The sequence below is a fragment of the Orcinus orca genome, chromosome 21 (assembly GCF_937001465.1).
Source record: "Orcinus orca chromosome 21, mOrcOrc1.1, whole genome shotgun sequence".
NCBI classification, from domain to species: Eukaryota; Metazoa; Chordata; class Mammalia; order Artiodactyla; family Delphinidae; genus Orcinus; species Orcinus orca.
The window spans coordinates 4,806,562-4,825,107 of record NC_064579.1 but is presented as its reverse complement, the minus strand read 5'-3'; the positions used below and the strand labels follow the sequence as shown (position 1 = coordinate 4,825,107).

The 18,546-nt window shown below is 37.1% G+C and overlaps 1 protein-coding gene across 5 annotated transcripts in view; it reads left to right on the top strand.

Moving 5' to 3' along the window:
• Positions 1–18,546, top strand: part of LOC101284300 (disintegrin and metalloproteinase domain-containing protein 5-like) — a 207,613-nt gene that overhangs the window by 26,820 nt on the left and 162,247 nt on the right. For all 5 annotated transcript variants that reach the window (XM_033415017.2, XM_049704185.1, XM_033415020.2 and 2 more), the window contains exons 9-10: positions 28–191; positions 594–675. In XM_033415017.2, coding sequence (XP_033270908.1) covers positions 28–191; positions 594–675 — 246 coding nt within the window. The remainder of the gene's footprint in view (positions 1–27; positions 192–593; positions 676–18,546) is intronic.

Sequence of the window (18,546 nt, the reverse complement as noted above, 5' to 3'; positions counted from 1 at the left end):
AAAATTTTATTTATTTTCTCCATTTAGATGCTTACCCAGTTAAAACTGACTGTTAGAATATCTTCCATAGAGATTTGGTCAAACAAAAACAAAATTTCTACTACAAGACATCCTAATCATATATTATATAAATTTTTAGAATGGAAAACCGAATTTCTCTCCCAACCTCATCATACTGCATACTTATTTGCGTGAGTATAGTATTTCATATTTGTATAAAGAAATAACCCAAAGTGATTTTATATGTTAATTATGAAAAACAAGCATTTACTTAATGTATACTGAGTTCTGTAAATTTGGTAGACACCATGGGATGGGAAGAAAATGTAGGTTAACCTCTTTGTCCTCAAGTAGCTAATGTGAGGTAAGACTTAAAATCTTTTATCAAATGACATAAAATTACCTGAAAGAAGTAAAATTACATAAAAGTTTTGAAATAACTAAAGGAGGTTAATTATGAGTGATACAATTTTTTGATGTCTCTTGGCTAGTAAACTTTTACTACCTATTATCTCTACATTCTTGTGTCTGATCTGATTATCATTAATAATACCACTGAAATGTAATTATGAGGAAAATTGTTATTTTTTTAGCTTCCAGAAAAGTCCTACTTTTATAGGAGCCACACATCCTGCAAAAATATGTGATAAGAATTTTGCTGGAGGAGTTGCTTTGGTATGTAATTACTATCAAATTTGCTCTCATTATTTTCATGTTTCAAAATTTCCTAAATATTTTAAAGCAAGAATATATATATATTACTTAGTTTATTCTTCCTTTAATAGTATTTTTATTACTAATTAAGAGTATAAAAATTAAACTGTATATATTTGCTTTAAAAATCAGAATATTTTTAAAGTCAACTGATCATAATTTCATATTGTTTTAAAAAACATTTGGCCTTTGTAAGTCTGTTTAATTGTTTTGAGCAGTGGTATGCTTGCATCAGTAGTTATTATATAATCAGTGTGATTTTAATTATTAAACATTTTCCTCAAAATAAATAAAAATAAACATCAAAATATTAAATAAATATCAAATAAAAAATAAATATCAAAAAAATAAAATCAGTATTTTCCTCAAAATTAATAATTGGTATACATTCATGTACTTTTTGTTAAGTGACGTTCATTGTATTATTGTTTCAAGGTAACTTTTATTATTGCATTCAATTCTTTATTATGTTTGTGAGGAGCAGACTGTTGTAGGAAGGAACAGCCATCAAATATTCATAATCTACTGTTTTCTGGAAAGTGGGAATGACCTTTTTCTACAGTTATGTTCTTTTTACAACAAGCTATATAAAATGTAGCAAGGGGAGTGAACTTGACAGTGTTTCAGAAAAATAAGGCTACACTATGATTTTTATACTGACCCATTTGTATATTTAGTTGACTTTTAGTAGCATGTACAGTGATTCAAATTGTCATTGATAGATTAGACAGAATTAAAATCTGTACTGGTGTGTACTTGCTACCATTAGTATAAAAGACATATTGATTGATTAGATAAATCTAAAACCATTTCTAGGGGTTATTTGTCACCATGGCTAAAGAAGAATCAGATATTCCCTAGGAATTTGTTTTATTCTCAGTCCTTGCTGTTGGTCCTCTTTCAGCCAAAGCCTCAGGAAAGACTGTCAGCAATTGTCCAGGTCTTTGTCACTATTGTGAATCCTCCTGAAAACAATGTTTCTTTGCTGAGAACTAATGTTTAGATCATGTGTGTGTGAAGAAAATAAAGCAGATGATAGGAATTATTGAATGTAAGTGGTTAGTATGTGTTTTCCTGGTGCCATTCTTCAGACTTTAAGTTTGATTGGAATTTTTGTAATAAAAATTTGTAAAGGAAAAATATATAAAAAGCCAGTATAAAATTAAAATACAACTATCAATATAAAAATACATTTTTTGTTTATTCCAACAACAAAGAGTATGAAGATTAAATTTTAAAATGATAGACACCAATCATAATATTGTAAAATTTTCTTTTTAGGTTAAGAATCAATTCCTTGAATATGGTAGCTTTGTTAAATATTTTGAAATCAGGTAGTTAAAGCTATCCAACTTTGTGCTTTGTCAATACTATGTATGTCTATATATAACTTTGCATTTTCTTATAGATTTTAGAATCAGGTTGTCTAGTTCTACACATACACAAAAGCTTACTTAGGTTTTGATTGGGATGGTGTGTAATTTATGAATCAATTAGGGGAGAATTGATATCTTAATAATGTTGGATCTTCCAGTCCACCAACATGATTTATCTCTCCGTTAATTCAGGTCTTTTAAAAATTCTCTGTGGAGGTTTAATACATATACTGCTAAAATTATTCTTAGGTATTTTATATGCTCTGATGCTATTGCAACTGGTCTTGATCATTTAAGTTCATCTTCCAGTTTCTCACTGCTAGTGTATATCAGTATATGGCCAGTTTTTATATATTTTTGTAAATATCCAGTAACCTTGCTGAACTTACATTATGAGCCTGTTGATCTAAAACAAATAGACTGCCAGATTTCTCCAGAAATGATGGGTTTACTCAGAATCAGCAGAGAATTATGATTTGGGGTCTGCAACCATGTTTAGCCAGGTGCAGATCCTCTCATGGCAAGGGAAACAACACTTTTATAAAGGGGAAAAAGAAAGTTGAAGGGAGCTATAGTAAACAAAGTGTCCATGGCTTTTTATTGGCTGAGTCCTTGCCAGGAAAGGAGAAGAGAAGTCTTTCTTTTTCCTGTTGGGTTCTGCTATCCTCCAGGCTGTGAGAGTTCCCCTTCTGGTAGCCCGACTCTAATTGAGGTTTCTGTTTCTTATTTTTTACAAGACCCACTCTTTTTTCCAGTTTTACTGAGATACAACTGATATATAACATTGTGTAAGTTTAAGGTGTACCGTGTAATGATTTGATATATGTATATATTGCAGAATGATTGCCACAATAAGGTTATATATATATGTATATATTTGATAATCCGTCATCTCACATGGTTACCATTTGTGTGTGTGTTGAGAAACTTTAAGACCTACTCTTTTAGCAGCTTTCAAATATTCAATACAGTATTGTTAACTATAGTTACATTGTATCCCCAGGTTAGAAATTTGTACCATTTGACCACTTTCACTCATTCCCACCCCCAACTCTCGCCCTGGCAACCACCAATCTGTTCTCTGTTTCTATGAGTTCAGTTGTTTTAGATTCCACCTACTGAGATCATGTAGTGTTTGTCTTTCTCTGTCTGACTTATTTCACTTAGAGTAATGCCCTCTGACTTCATCCATGTTGTGTCAAATGACAGGATTTCCTTCTTTTTTTTATGACTGAATAATATTCATATATACATGATTATTAAACACACACATCTCACAATTTATCTGCTCATTAGTCAGTGGACACTTAGGTTGTTTCCATATCTTGGCTGTTGTGAATAATCTGCAGTGAACATGGGGTGCAAAGACCTATTTGAGACAGTGATTTCATTTCCTCAGATATATACTTAGAAGTGGAATTGCTGATTCATATGATAGTTCTATATTTAATTTTTTTCAGGAAACTCCACACTGTTTTCTATAGTGGTTGTACTGATTTACATTCCCACCAACAGTGCACATGGGTTCCAGTCTCTCCACATCCTTGCCAGCATTTGTTATCTCTTATCTTTTTGATGATAGCCATTCTAACAGGTGTGAGGTGATCTCACTTGTGGTTTTGATTTGCATTTCTCTGATGATTAGTGATGTTGAGCATCTTTTCATGTACCTGTTGGCCACTTGAATATCCTCTTTGGAGAAATAGGTCCTCTGACCATTTCTTAATAAGATAATTTAGTTCTTGCTAGTGAGTTATATGACTTCTTAATATACTTTGGATATTAACCTCTTATCATATATATAGTTTGTAAATATTTTCTCCCATTCTGTAGTTGCCTTTTCATTTTGATCAGTTCTTTTGCTGTGCAGAACCCTTATATTGCTGTAGTCCCACTTGTTTATTTTTGCCTTTGTTTGTGGTTTTTGTTGTCATAGTTATAAAATCATTGCCAAGACCAATGTCAAGAAGATTTTTCACTGTTTTCTTCCAAGAATTTTATGATTTCACTTCTTACCTATAGGTGTTTAGCCCATGTTGAGTTAATTTTTGTGAATAGTGTAATACAAGGGTCCAGTTCATTATTTACGTGTGAATATCCAGTTTTCCCGACACTTGCTTTTATGCCAGGACCATACTTTTTGATTACTATAGCCTTTTAATATAGGTTGAAAACAGGAACTGCGATGCTTCCAGCTTTGTTTTTCTTTCTCAGGATTGCTTTGGCCACTTGGAGTCTTTTGTGGTTTCATACAAATTTTAAGATTGTTTTCTGTATTTTTATGAAAAAATGTCATTAGAATTTTGAGAGGGATTGCATTGAATCTATAGATGGCTTTGGGTAATATGCATATTTTAACAATATTAATTTTTCCAGTCCGTGGGATAGCTTTCCATTTATTTGTGTCCTTTTCCCTTCCTTCCTTCCTTCCTTCCTTCCTTTCTTTCTTTCTTTTCTTTCTTTCTCCTTTCCTTCCTTCCTTATTTTCTTTCTTTCTTTCTTTCCCTCACGGCTCATGGGATCTTAGTTTCCTGACCAGGGATCGAACCCAGGCCCCCTGTAGTGGAAGCACAGAGTCCTAACCACTGGACCACCAGATAATTCCCTCTTTTTCACTTTCTTTCTTCACAGTCTTATAGTTTTCTTTGTGCAAATCATTTTGTTGTTTTATTGCTGTTGTAAATGGGATTGATTTATTTCGTTATATTCTGTTAATTCATTGTTAATATATCAAAACACAATATATCAGTTTGTACGTTGGTATTGTATTGTGAAACTTTATTGAATTTGTTTATTCTAATAGTTTTTTTGTGAAGTCTTTAGGATTTTCTCCATAAAAGATTATGTCATCAGCAAACAGAAATAATTTTACTTCTTCCTTTCTGATTTGGTTGCCTTTTATACCCTTTTCTTTCCTGGTTGCTCTGGCTAACTATGTTGAATAAGAATGGTGAGAGTGGGCACCCTTGTCTTGATCTTTATCTTAGAGGAAAAGATTTACCTTTCACCTTTGAGTATGATGTTAGCCATAGGTTTGTTGTATATGATCTTTATTATGTTGAGGTACATTCCTTCTATTCCCAATGTTTATCATGAAGGAATGTTGAAATTTGTCAGATGCTTTTTTGGCATCTGTTGAGATGATCATATGATTCTCTTCTTTCATTCTATTCATGTGGTGCCTCATATTCATTTATTTTTATATGTTGAACCATTTTTGCATTGCTGGGATGCATCCCACTTGACCTTGGTATATGATCCTTTTAACATGCTTGAATTTGGTTTGCTAGTAGTTTGTTGATAATTTTTGCATTTGTATTCATTAAGGATATTGGCCTATAGTTTTCTTTCCTTGTAGTGTCCTTATCTGGCTCTGGTATTAGGGTAGTAATAGACTCTTAAAATGAGTTTGGGGGTGTTATGTCATCTTCAATTTTTTGGAAGATTTTGAGAAGGATTAGCATTAATTATTCATTAAATGTTTGGTAGAATTAACCAGTGAAACAGTCTGGTCCTGGGCTTTTCTTTTTTTGGGGGACGTTTGCTTACTGATTCAACTCATTAGTGGTCTGTTCAGATTTTCGAGTTATACAGGATTCAGTATTGGTAGATTGTATGTTTCTAAGAAGTTACCCATTTCTTCTGGGTTATCCAGTTTGTTGGTGTTTGATCATAGTAGTTTCTTATGATTACTTGTAATTTTGTATTATAAGCTGTAATTCTCCTCTTGCATTTATAATTTTATTTACTTGAGTTCTCTTTAGCTAAAGTTTTGTCAATTTTGTTTATCTTTTCAAAGAAAAAATTGTTAATTTAAAATTTTTAAAATTGATTTCCTATTCTCTATCTCAGTTATTTCTGTGCTAATCTTTACTATGGTTTTGCTTTTGCTAATTCTGGGCTTGATTTGTTCTTTCTTCTACTTCCTTGAACAGTAGAATTAGGTTATTCAAGATCTTTCTCTTTTTTTAAAAATTAATTTTTATTGGAGTATAGTTGATTTACAGTCTTGTGTTTCTGCTGTACAGCAATGTGAATCAGCTACACGTATACATATATCCACTCTTTTTTAGATTCTATTCCCATATAGGTCATTACAGAGTATTGAGTAGAGTTCCCTGTGTTATACAGTAGGTTCTTATTAGTTATATATTCTATATATAGTAGTGTGTATATGCCAAGCACATATTCCCAGTTTGTCACACCCCCGTTTCCTGCTTGGTAACCATAAGTTTCTTTTCTACATCTGTGACTCTCTTTCTGTTTTATAAACAAGTTAATTTTTACCATTTTTTTAGATTCCACATATAAGCGATATCATATGATATTTGTCTTTCTCTGTCTGACTTACTTCACTTAGTATGACAATCTCTAGGTCCATCCATGTCACTACAAATGGCATTATTTCATCCTTTTTATGGCTGAGTAGTATTTCGTTGTATATACGTACCAAATGTTCTTTATCCATTCCTCTGTCGGTGGACATTTAGGTTGTTTCCATGTCCTGGCTATTGTAAATAGTGTTGCAATGAACATCAGAGTGCATGTATCTTTTCGAATTATGGTTTTCTCTGGATAGATACCTAGGATTGGGATTGCTGGGTAGCTCTCTCTCTTTTTTTTTTTAAGGAACTTCCATACTCTTCTCCTTAGTGGTTTTACCAATTTGTATTCCCGCCAACAATGTAGGAGGGTTCCCTTTTCTCCAAACCCTCTCCTGCATTTACTGTTTGTAGACTTTTTAATGATGGCCATTCTGACTGGTGTGAAGTGATACCTCTTTGCAGTTTTGATTTGCATTTCTCTAATAATTTGCAACGTTGAGCGTCTCCTCATGTGCCTGTTGTGCCTGTATATCTTCTTTGGAGAACTGTCTACGTAGATCTTCTGCCAATTTTTTGATTGTGTTGTTTGTTTTTTTGATATTGAGCTGCCTGAGCTGTTTGTATATTTTGGAGATTAATCCCTTCTCAGTTGCTTCATTTGAAAATATTTTCTCTCATTCTGTGCATTGTCATTTAGTTTTGTATATGGTTTCCTTTGCTGTTTAAAAGCTTTTAAGTTTAATTAGGTCCCATATGTGTACTTTTGTTTTTATTTTCATTACGCCAGGAAGTGGATCAAAAAAGATCTTGCTGCGATTTGTGTCAGAGTGTGTTCTGCTTATGATTTCCTCCAAGAGTTTTATAGTATTTGTCCTTACATTTAGGTCTTTAACCCATTTTATTTTTGTGTATGATGTTAGGGAGTGTTCTAATTTCATTCTTTTACATGTAGCTGTCCAGTTTTCCCAGCACCACTTATTGAAGAGACTGTCTTTTCTCCATTGTATATTTTTGCCTCCTTTGTCATAGGTTAGGTGACCACAGGTGCATGGGTTTATCTGTGGACTTTCTATCCAGTTCCATTGATCTATATTTCTGTTTTTGTAGCAGTATCATTACTATAGCTTTTTTTGTATAGTCTGAAATCAGGGAGGCTGATTCCTCCAGCTCCATTTTTCTTTGTCAAGATTGCTTTGGCTATTCAGGGTCTTTTGTGTTTCCATATAAATTGTAAAATTTCTTGTTCTAGTTCTGTGAAAAATGCCACTGGTAATTTGTCTAAGTTTCTCTGTGGTCTCCTTTCCACAGGCTGCAGGACCCTAGTTTCTGTTGCTTCTGGTGTCTGCACCCTGTTGGGTGAGATTGGTCCAGGGGCTTTTGCAGGCTTCCTGGTGGGAGGGACTGTTGCCTGCCCTCTGGTGGGTGGAGCTGGGTCTTGTTTCTCTGACGGGCAGGGCCATGTTAAGGGGTGTGTTTTGAGGTGGCTGTGAGCTCAGTACAACTTTGGGCAGACTGTCTTCTGATGGGTGGAGCTGTGTTCCTATCTTGATAGTTGTTTGGCCTGAGGCTTTCCAGCACTGGAGCCTGCAATTTGTTGGATGGGGCCGGGTCTTGTTGCTGAAATGTGGACTTCCGAGAGAGCTCACTCCAGTCAGTATTCCCTGGGGCTTCCACTACCTGTGTCCTTGCCCTCACAGTGAACTATAGTCGACCTTGCCTCCCTAGGAGACCCTCCAAGACCCCTAGGTAGATGTAGCCCAGATTCCTGTGGAGGTACTGCTTTGTGCTGGGTCCCAGTGCACTTGAGACCTTGTGTGCCCCCTCCAAGAGTGGAGTCTCTCTTTCCCCCAGCCCTGTGGGGCTCCTGCACTCAAGCCCTGCTGGCCTTCAAGGCTAGAGGCTCTGGTGGTTCTTCCACCCGATGCCAGACCCTCAGACTGTGTTGGAGGGCTATTTTACATGGGAACGTCCCTGTGTAGCCTGTGTGGATTTAATATTTTTTGGTGCGAGGGTTGTTTTTCATATAGATGTCTTCCATCTCTTTCCTCAGTGTATGCTGGCCATGTTCCCCTTTACAGGAGGTGTGACTGGTGTTGTGGTGACCAGAGCCTGCACTGGATATTGTGCAGGGTCTCCCCTTTGCTCTGTGGTTGCCACTGCCCTGGTAGGGCAGGGTCTGCTCCCTAGTTGTTGGAGTAGAGCCCCCAGATCTGCTTCTTAGCTGTGTTTCTGATCCATGATGTGAGGTAGGCAGGTTTGGAGCACTCCTGCTGGGAGGGAAGCCACTGAGTATTCCTCCTCTGTAGCTGTTCACCTGCGGGTGTGATCTGTTGTGTCACCTTTCACCCGTTGTGCGAGCTCACGAGTTACACTGTTGTTGGCACTGCTCTCGGCCCCACCTTAACTGTGGGTGTGCCGGCAGTTGGCCCTGGTGTCTCTCGGACGTTGTTTTCACCAGGCCACCCGAGTAGATCCACTGAAGTCAGGCCCCAGGACTGCAGTAATCATGGATCTGGACCAGCTGTGGGTGCTACGGGGACAGGTCAGACTCTGGCCTGCCCCAGCCCCCCACGTGTACGTGCCCACAAAGCCTACAGCTGCTAAAGCTGGACCCGTCTTGGCTGCAGGAGCGCTCGTCCATTCAGATGTTCTGTAGGTACTGAGTTTGCAAAGCTGGTCACAGGAGAGTCAATCTGCAGTTTGCTCAGCTGCAAGGAGAGATTTCAGCTTTTCTTCCTTAGTTGCACAACCCCTGGGGTACAGCTGTGGTTTCAGCCCACCTCTATGTGTGGGCCACCCACAGGGGTCTGCTCCTGAGACTGCCCTGGAGCACACGAGTTCACCCCAGTGAGAAGGGGGCATGGAGGTGGCAGCAGCTGGGGTCGCAGGAGCCCTTGTGGGGTCCCTGCAGGGACGGGGCCAGCAGCGATGGGATGTGCGGGGGAGCCAGCGGCCGCAGGTGTGAGAGAGCTGGCCCTGGCAGGGGCCCTTCCTAGTGCCTGGGGAGTCAGGGCCAGCACGTGGGTAGTGAGGCTGCAATGGCGGCCCTGCCCCTTGTGAGTCACTCAACAATGGCGCTTCGCTTCCACGGCCGTTGGTGTTTTCTCCACAAGAATTACTGGTTGCAGACTTCCTCATTCCCACCGCTCAGGCTATTTACTCACAGCCGGAGCAGTGCCCTCCCCCGGTCTGCTCTCCAAACCCTGTGTTCCAGCACCTATCCCCCATCTGCACCAGCGGACACATGTCTCAGGCTGGCATGCGCAGGGCTGTGGCATGGACCATCTGTGTAGGTCTCACTCTGCCCTGCCTGCCACAGACTGGTTGCTGCACTCTCCTCCAGTAGCCCCCGAAGCTCCCCTTCTGTCCCAATGATGTCCCTGCTGAGGGGCTTCCCTTGGATGTGAGAACCTCTCCTCTCCTTCAGCTCCCCTCACAGGGGTTCAGGTCCCATCCTGCTTCCTCTCCTCTTCCTTTTCCCTTCTTTCTTTTGTCCTACCCGGTTACACGGGGATCTTTCTTGTCTTTTTAGGTGTCCGAGGTCCTCTGCTAGTGTGCAGCCAGTGCTCTGTGAGAATTGTTCCATTGGTAGATGTATTCTTGATGCATTTGCAGGGAGAGACGAATCCCACGTCCTACTGCTCCTCTACCATCTTGACTCTCTAGAGATCTTTATTTTTTCTTGATGTATGCATTTATTGCTATTAACATCCCTCCTATAATTGCTTTTGCTGCATCCCTTAAGTGTTGATATATCGTCTTTCCATTTGCATTTGTCTCAAGATTTAAAAAAAAATTCTCCTTTCCTCTTTTTTTTTTTTATCAATTTGTTATTTGGAGTGTGTTGCTCAGTTTCCATGTATTTGTAAGTTTTCAAGCTTTCTTCCTGCTATTAATTTCTAGTTCATTTCCATTGTGCTCATAAAAGATACTTGATATAATTTTGATACTCTTGTTTTGTGGCCTAACATGTGATCTAATCTAGAAAATATTCTCTGTGCAATTGAGAAGAATGTGCATTCTGCTGCCAGATTGAATGTTCCATATATATGTCTCTTAGGTCGATGTGGTGTATAGTGTTGTTCCAGCCCACTGTTTCCTTCATGATTTTCTGTCTGGATGATCTGTCTACCATAGAAAGTGAGGTATTAAAATCCCTGACAGTTATTGTATTACTGTTTGTTACCCCTTTTAGTTTTTTGTATTTGCTTAATATATTTAGGTGCTATGATATTGGGTGCATAAATAATTACAATTTTAAAATCTCCTTGATGAATTGATACCTTTACCATTATATAATGACCTTCTTTGTCTATTTTGGCCATATTTAGCTTAAAGTCTATTTTGTGTATTATAAGTATAGCTCTCCCTCCATTCTTCTGCTTACCATTTCCTTGAATATTTTTTCCATCTCTTCACTTTATGTATATATTCTTAAAGCTAAGTGAGTTTCTTGTGGGCAGCATATCATTGGATTTTCAAAAATCCATTTAGCCATTACGTGTCTTTTGATTGGAGAATTTAATCCATTTATGCTTAAAGTAATTATTGATTGGTAAGAGCTTACTATTGCCATTTTGTTAATTGTTTTCTGACTGTTTTGCCTATTTCTTGTTTCTGCTCTTGCTGTCTTCCTTTGTGACTTGATGAGTTTTTGTAGTGGTATGGCTTGACCTCTTTTTCATAATATTTTGTGTACCCACTACAGATTTTCCCTTTTTGGTTACCATGAGGCTTACATAAAATACATTGATAGCATCTTATATTCAGCTGATAACAACTTAACTTTAATAGCAAGCAGAAACTTTATTCTTTTACTTTCCCGCAATCGCATTTTAAGTTTATTGGTGTTAAAATTTACATCTTTTTTATATTGTGTATACAATAATAAATTGTTTTAGTTATGGTTATTTTTAACATGTTTGTAAACTTTTAAATGAGAGTTGTAAGTGAATTATGTATTTCCATTACCATATTAGAGAATACTTTGACTCTATATTTACCATTACCACTGAGTTTTATACATTTGTATGTTTTTATGATGTTACTTAGCATCCTTTTATTTCTGCTTGAAGAATTCCTCTTTGCGTTTCTTGTGAGACAGGTCTAGTGGTGATGAAATCCCTCAGCTTTGGTTTTTGAGAAAATCTTAAATTTCTTAAGGACAGCTTTGGCTGGTGTAGTATCTTGGTTAACAGTCATCTTTTCTTTCAGTGTTTTGAATGTATCATCCCACTCTCTGTGGACTTACGAAGTTTTTGCTGAGAAATCCAGTTATGGAGATTCCCTTTTCATGTGACAAGTTGCTTTTTGTTTGCTGCTTTCTTTTGACAATTTTATCATGATGTGCCTTGGTGTAACCCTTTTTGGATTCAACATATTTGGTCCTTTTGGGCCTCGTGAATCTAGATGTCTGTTTCTCTCCCAATGTTTGGGGAGTTTTTAGCCATTATTGCTTTAAATAGACTTCTATCCCTGGATTCCCGTAATACATATATTATTTATTTTGATCATGTCCCATAAAACCTGTAGGGTTTCTTCATCCTTTTTCATTCTTTTCTCCTTTTGCTCCTCTGACCAGATAATTTCAGATGACCTATCCTCCAGTTCTTTGATTCTTTTCTCTGCTTAGTTTAGTCTGATGTTGAAGCTCTTTGTTGAATTCTTCATTTCTGTCATCATATACTTCAGCTCTAGGATTTCTCTTTGATTATTTTTGGATGGATTTATGTCTTTGTTGAACTGCTCATGTTGTTCATGCATTGTTTTCCTAATTTTGTGTAGTTGTCAGTTCTTGTAGTTCACTGAAATTCTTTGAGGATTATTCTAAATTCTTTCAGACATTTTATCCATCTCCTTTCCACTAGGTTCAATTATTGGAGCTTTATTAGTTTCCTTTGTGGTGTCATGTTTTCCTGATTCTTCATGATCCTTGATTCCTTGCGTTGGTATCTGTGCACTTTAGCAAGCACTCTCCTCTTCCACACTTTACAGATACACTTCAGCAGGCATAGACCTTCACCACATGGGTTATCGTATGGGTCAGCTGGTAGTGTCATGGATATGCGGGGCTTGCTACTATGCGGGGCTCTCTATTTGGGTGAGGGCACTACTTGTGCTCTGTGGTCAGCAGACTTGTCACTGGCTAGACACTGTGGCTGAGTGAGCCTGCTGGCTGGGCTCTGCATTCAAGCAGGTCTACTGGGTGTGCTCTCTGATTAGGTTGGGCTGCTGGCTCTGCTGCATGGTCAGGTGGGCCTTCACTAACTGTGCTCTGCAATCACATCTGGTCAGACGAGGTCATAGGCTGTGTTTCCTTTTAAGGTGGTGCCACTGTTTGGACTCTGCCATTGGATAGGGCCATGGCTGGGCTCCACAATCATTCCTGGTCTGATGAGTTGTAAGTGTCTGCTCAGTGATTGGATCGTGCCACTGGCAGTACTTTGTAGAGCTCTAGGCAGGGCTTTGTGGTTGACAAGGCCTTAGGCTGTGCTCTGAAATTAGGTGAGGCCCAAGCTATACCCCTAAGTTTGCAGGGCCCCAGGTTAGACCTCATGATCAGGTAGGTCTCTGGCTGTGCTGTGCTGTTGGACAAGGTCCCTGGGCAGGCACTCTTGTCAGGAGGGGCTTCCAGAGTGCAGCCTCTAGAGACTGCACTGCGCATCAGAGCAGGGTCATTGTCTAGGCTTCTGCATTGGGTGGGCCTGTAGGCTATGTTCCACAATTGGGCAGAGTCACTAGCTAGGCTCCCTGCCTGGTTGAATCTGCAGGCTTTGTTCAGCAGTCAGGCAAGACGATAGGCTGGAGCTGGCCATTAGGCTCTGCTTTGCTGCTAGCTGATACCATGGGCTGGGTTTCAAGGATATCTTTGGTCATTGTTCAGGCTCTCTTATTATACAGGGCCATAGGCTATACTTAACTGTTGGCAGGACGGCTGACTTGGCTCTCTGCTCAAGCATGGCTATAGGATGGGGTCCAGGGCTGGTATGGTTTGGCTTATTGCCTGGGCACTCAAATTAGGCAGAACTGCCAACCAAGCTCCCTGGCTAGACAGGGCCACTGGCTCAGCTCTAAAGATGGGCAGAGCCACTGGCTGGGATCTCTGCTCAGGCACTGCTGCAAGCAGAACTGTGATCTGCCAAGATCTGTGCACTGGTTGCTATACACCTGTCCCCCCTCTTCTCCCATCTCTAGCTAATTACCAGTGGTCAAGCCCCACAGATTCCCCCAGTGATCCTGTGAGGTTCGACCTCATTGAATCTCCTAGGAAGTGTTCCACAATGCTGTGGGAGCTGGATTTCCAGCTTGGGCTCTTGTTTCCTCATTGGAGGATTTGTAGGTCTGGGGGGCCCTCTTGGTGCAGTGCCTGGGGAAGGCAATGTAGTCAGAGTGGAGCCATTCCTCTTTTCTTTCTCATGCTCCTCTTACCCTTCTAATGTGGTCTTTCTTAGTCTGTGCTCCAGGGACATGCTTCAGCCTCACCCCCAGGTTCTGGGATTTTCACAGTGGTGTCTTATTTAAGGATAGTTGTTAGTTGGTCTTCTTGTGAGGGGGACTGAAGTCAGGGATGTCTCCATTTTGATGACATCACTATCTTTCTGGGGGGCATATTCCTTTAGGTTTTCATTAAACGCCCTCATGTCTGTGAACAGTTTTACTGCTTCTTTCGCATTCTTTATTTACCTTGCTTGGACTTCCAGGGCAGTGTTTAATAGAAATGATGAGAAAGGACATCCTTGTGTTGCTCCTGAACTCACCAGTGAAACAGTGTAGGAAAGGAGCTTTCTTTGTGGGAAATTTTTAAATTTAGAAATCAATTTATTGCACGGTTATGGGTATATTCAATTTGTTTATATATTCCTGTGTAAGTGCTCGTGAGTTATGTTTTTCAAGGGATGTGTGTATTTCATCTGTGTAATCAACTTGATCGGTATACATTGCTCGTAGTATTCTCTTATTCTGTGGTTGGATCTGTAGTGATATTTCTCCTCTTCCTCATCCTACTTTTAGATTGGTTTCCTGGAGGTTTATCAACTCTTTAATTTTTTCAAAGGACCAAATTATGACTTTGTTGATTCTTTCTGATGTTTGTTTTCTACTTAATTGACTCTTTCTCTTTATTAATTTCTTTCTTCTAATTTGTTTGGATTTATAATGGTTTTTTTTCCTGGCTTTTAAAAACAGAAATTTAGATTATAGATTTATTTTAAATCTTTAGAAACTATAGAGATTTAAAGCTATGAATTCTTTTTTGTGTAAAATTAGCTGTATTCTGGATATTTTGATGCTTTCTAATTGTTCAAAGTACTTTCTTATTTCCCTTTCATTTCTCATTTGGCTTATGAGATTTACATGTGTGTTGCTAAATTTCTAAATATTTGTGCATTATCTTTTTGCTGACTTTTCATACTTTAATTCACTTGTCAGAGAATATACTTTGTACTACTTTAATCCTTTTTCATTTATTCAGACTTGCTTTATGCCCTAGCATATAGTGTATGTTGGCCTATTTTTTCAACTGTGCTTGAGAAAAATGTGTATTCATCCTGCAGTTGTTAGGTATAGTATTCTAGAAATATTTACTATGTCTAGTTGGTTGACAGTGTTTCTGACTTTTGTCAACTTGTTCTCTCAACTAGTGAGATATTAGTATTAAAGGCTCTAATTAATGTGGATTTACCTGTTTTTCCAATTAGTTCTATCAATTTCTGATTCATACTTGGAAGCTTTAATTTTAAGTGTATAAATATTTAGGATGGCTACATATTCTTGATACATTGACTCTTTTTTTTCATTGTGAAATGTAACATCAGTACAACATCATCAACTTTATGATGCTTGCATGGTATATAAATATTTTCCACCTTTTTACTTCTAACTACCACTACCATTTACCACTTTATACTTAGAGTGCCTCTTCTATAATCAGTGCATCTGTTTTTATTGTTACATTTGTTTTGTCAAATCCATCCTGACAACCTTTGCGTTCAATTGGAATATTTAGCCCATTCACATTTAATATAATTATTAAGTTTGGGTATAGGGCTACCATCTTGTTATTTGTGTCCCATTTGTTGCTTCTGTTTTTCTCCTTTGATCTTCCTTTCCTACCTTCTCCCTTTTAGTCCTAGTAAAATAGATGTCTTTACCATATGACTGTCTATTGGATGTGCTCTTATATCACTAAATGTAAGGGTTCTACAGTACTATAATTCCATTTTACACCTTTCCTTTTTTTGTTGAATTTCCATATATTTACTACTACATATACATAATCCCTGTAATACAATTATGATTTTTCCCCCTTTATATTGTCAAATGCTTTTTGAAGGAATTAGGGAAAGAAATAATAGTATTGTATATTTCTTTTACTCATTTGCCATTTGTAGCATTTTGCAATCTTTGTGCAGATCCAGATTTCCATCTGGAATCATGTCCCTTCATTCTGAGGAATTTACTTAATGATTTTTTTTTGTAGTATTAGATCTACAGACATTGAATTCTCTTAGCTTTCATTTATTTGACAATGTCTTTATTTTACTTTATTTTTCAGATTATTTTCACTGGACTATAGAACCCTAGACTACCAAAATTTTTCTTTTAGTACAAATGCCACTTTACTGTCTTCTGGTTTGCAGTATAATCTGAAAAGTTTTATTCTCTCATATAATCATCCATCATCCCATTTCATCAGATTCTTATGAAATTTCTCCAATGTTTCTTATGGAAATATAGGCATATACTTATGTTTTACTTTTACAACAGACCATGGCATAGGCTATACTGTATTTTGCCTTTTTATACTGCATAGTTAAATTAAATAATGTATCTGATAGTTTAAATACGTGGAGCCCCTTTTGGTTTTCTGCTGTCTGGCACTCCTGTTAATTTTCATTCATGCTGTATTTTTTTTCTTTTTGGATATGGTTATTTGTAATTGCATTTTGGCCATTTAAAAATTATTCATGTAAATAATTTAGAGTCTAGTTGCTCTTACCTTCCATCAGGGAATTTTTGTTTGTTTCAACCAGATGATTGAGGGCGCTAAACCAAGGTTATTTTTGACAGACTCAAGGTCGAGAGGAGCAAAAAGTGGGAGATCAAGGCCAGTCAATGTTAAGCATCATTGTGACACTTTTCACTGAGAATTAGAAGAACTACATCCTAGAACAAGGATGAGCTGGAAATAAGACAGTTCTTGCAGAGACATCATGGACCTAGACTCATTTTTCTTTGTATTTCTCCTTTAGTGTTAGTAGGGTTTCTTGAAAATATTGCCTGATGTCTTTTATTAGTGTTGGAAAATTCTCAACCATTATAATTGTACTTCAGATATTATTTTTGTCCCATTATCTTTACCTTTTCTTGTTAGGCTCTAATTAACATACATTAGTCCTTTAAAAGATGTACCATATGTCACTGTTGTTCTTTTTTTTTTTAATTCTTTTTTTGTTCAGTTTGTTTTGTTCTTCAGTTTGAGTATTTTCTATGATCTTTAATTCTGTTCAGTAATACTCTATTCTGCTATTTCAGATATTCCTTTTATTCCAGTTCTACAGTTTTTAATTTATTTTGTTTATAAATTCCAATGCTTTTGTGAAATTTTTCATTTTTAATCTACTTTGTCTTCCATTTATTTTATGTATATCTTATTTTCAAGCTTTACTGAAAAATAAAAAGTATATACATTTAGGTTGTATGACATGATTTTTATCAAGATGTAAAATGTGAAGATTTAATCTTTGTATACGTTTTGAAATGATTACCACAATCAAGTTAACACACACATCAACTCACATAGATACCATTTTTTCGTTTGTTTTTTGGTGAGAAACTTAAGATTTACTCACTTACCAGATTTCAAGTATACAATAAGTATTATTAATTATAAGCACATTGCTGTATATTATATCCCCAAACTTATTCATCTTATAAAGATGAAAGTTTATACCCTTTGACCCATCCTCTGGTCACTGCCAATGACCACTCTAACTCTCTGGTTCTATGAATTTGCCTTTTTTAGTTTCAACATGTAAGTGAGATCATACATATTTATCTTTCTGTATCTGGCTTATTTCACTAAGAATGATGATGTCTTCCAGGTTCATCCATGCCGTCTCAAAGGACAGGATTTCCTTCTTTTTTTTCTTTTTTTTTTTGTCTTTTTTCTCTTTATGCATGATTGAACATTTAGGTTGTTTCCATATATTGGCTGTTTTGAATAATGCTGCAGTGAACATGGGAGTGCAGATATCTTTTCAAGATATTGATTTCATTTCCTTTGGGAATATACCCAGATGTTGAGCATCTTTCCATGTAGCTGTTGGCCATCTATATGTTTGCTTTGGAAAAATGTTTATTCAGATAATCTGCCCATTTTTTAATCTGATTTTTTTTTGTTTTGCTATTGAGTTGTATGAGTATTGTATTTTGCATATTAACCCCTTTTCAGAGATATGATTTGTAAATATCTTCTCCCACTTAGTAGCCTGCCTTTTCATTTTGTTGATGGTTTCCTTTGCTGTGCAGAAGAATTTTAGTGTGCTGTAGTCCCACTTGTTTATTTTTGCTTCTGTTGACTTTGCTTTGGAGTCAGATCTAAAAATTCATCACCAAAATTAATATCAAGGGGCTTATTGCCTATGTTTTCTTCTAGGAGTTTTATGGTTTCAGGTCTTGCATTCAAGTCTCTAATACATTTTGAGTTAATTATTGTGTATGGTGTGAGATAGGGGTCCAGTTTCATTCTTTTGCATGTGGCTGTCCAGTTTTTCCCACCACCATTTATTGAAGAGACTGTCTTTTTCCCATTTTATATTACTGCCTCCTTTGGCATGGATCAGTTGACCGTGTAAGTGTGGGTTTATTTCTGGGTTCTATATTTTGTTCCATTGATCTATGTGTCTGCCTTTGTGCCAGTACCATATTGTTTAAAAAAAATTTTTTAATTCAGGTATAATTGACATACATTATATTAGTTTCAGGTGTAAAACAGAGTGATTTGGTATTTGTATATACTGCAAAATGATCACCACAAAAATTCTAGTTAACGTCTATCACCATAAATATAGAATTTAATACTGTTTTGATTACTACAGCTTTGTAGTATAATTTGAAATCAAGGAGCATGA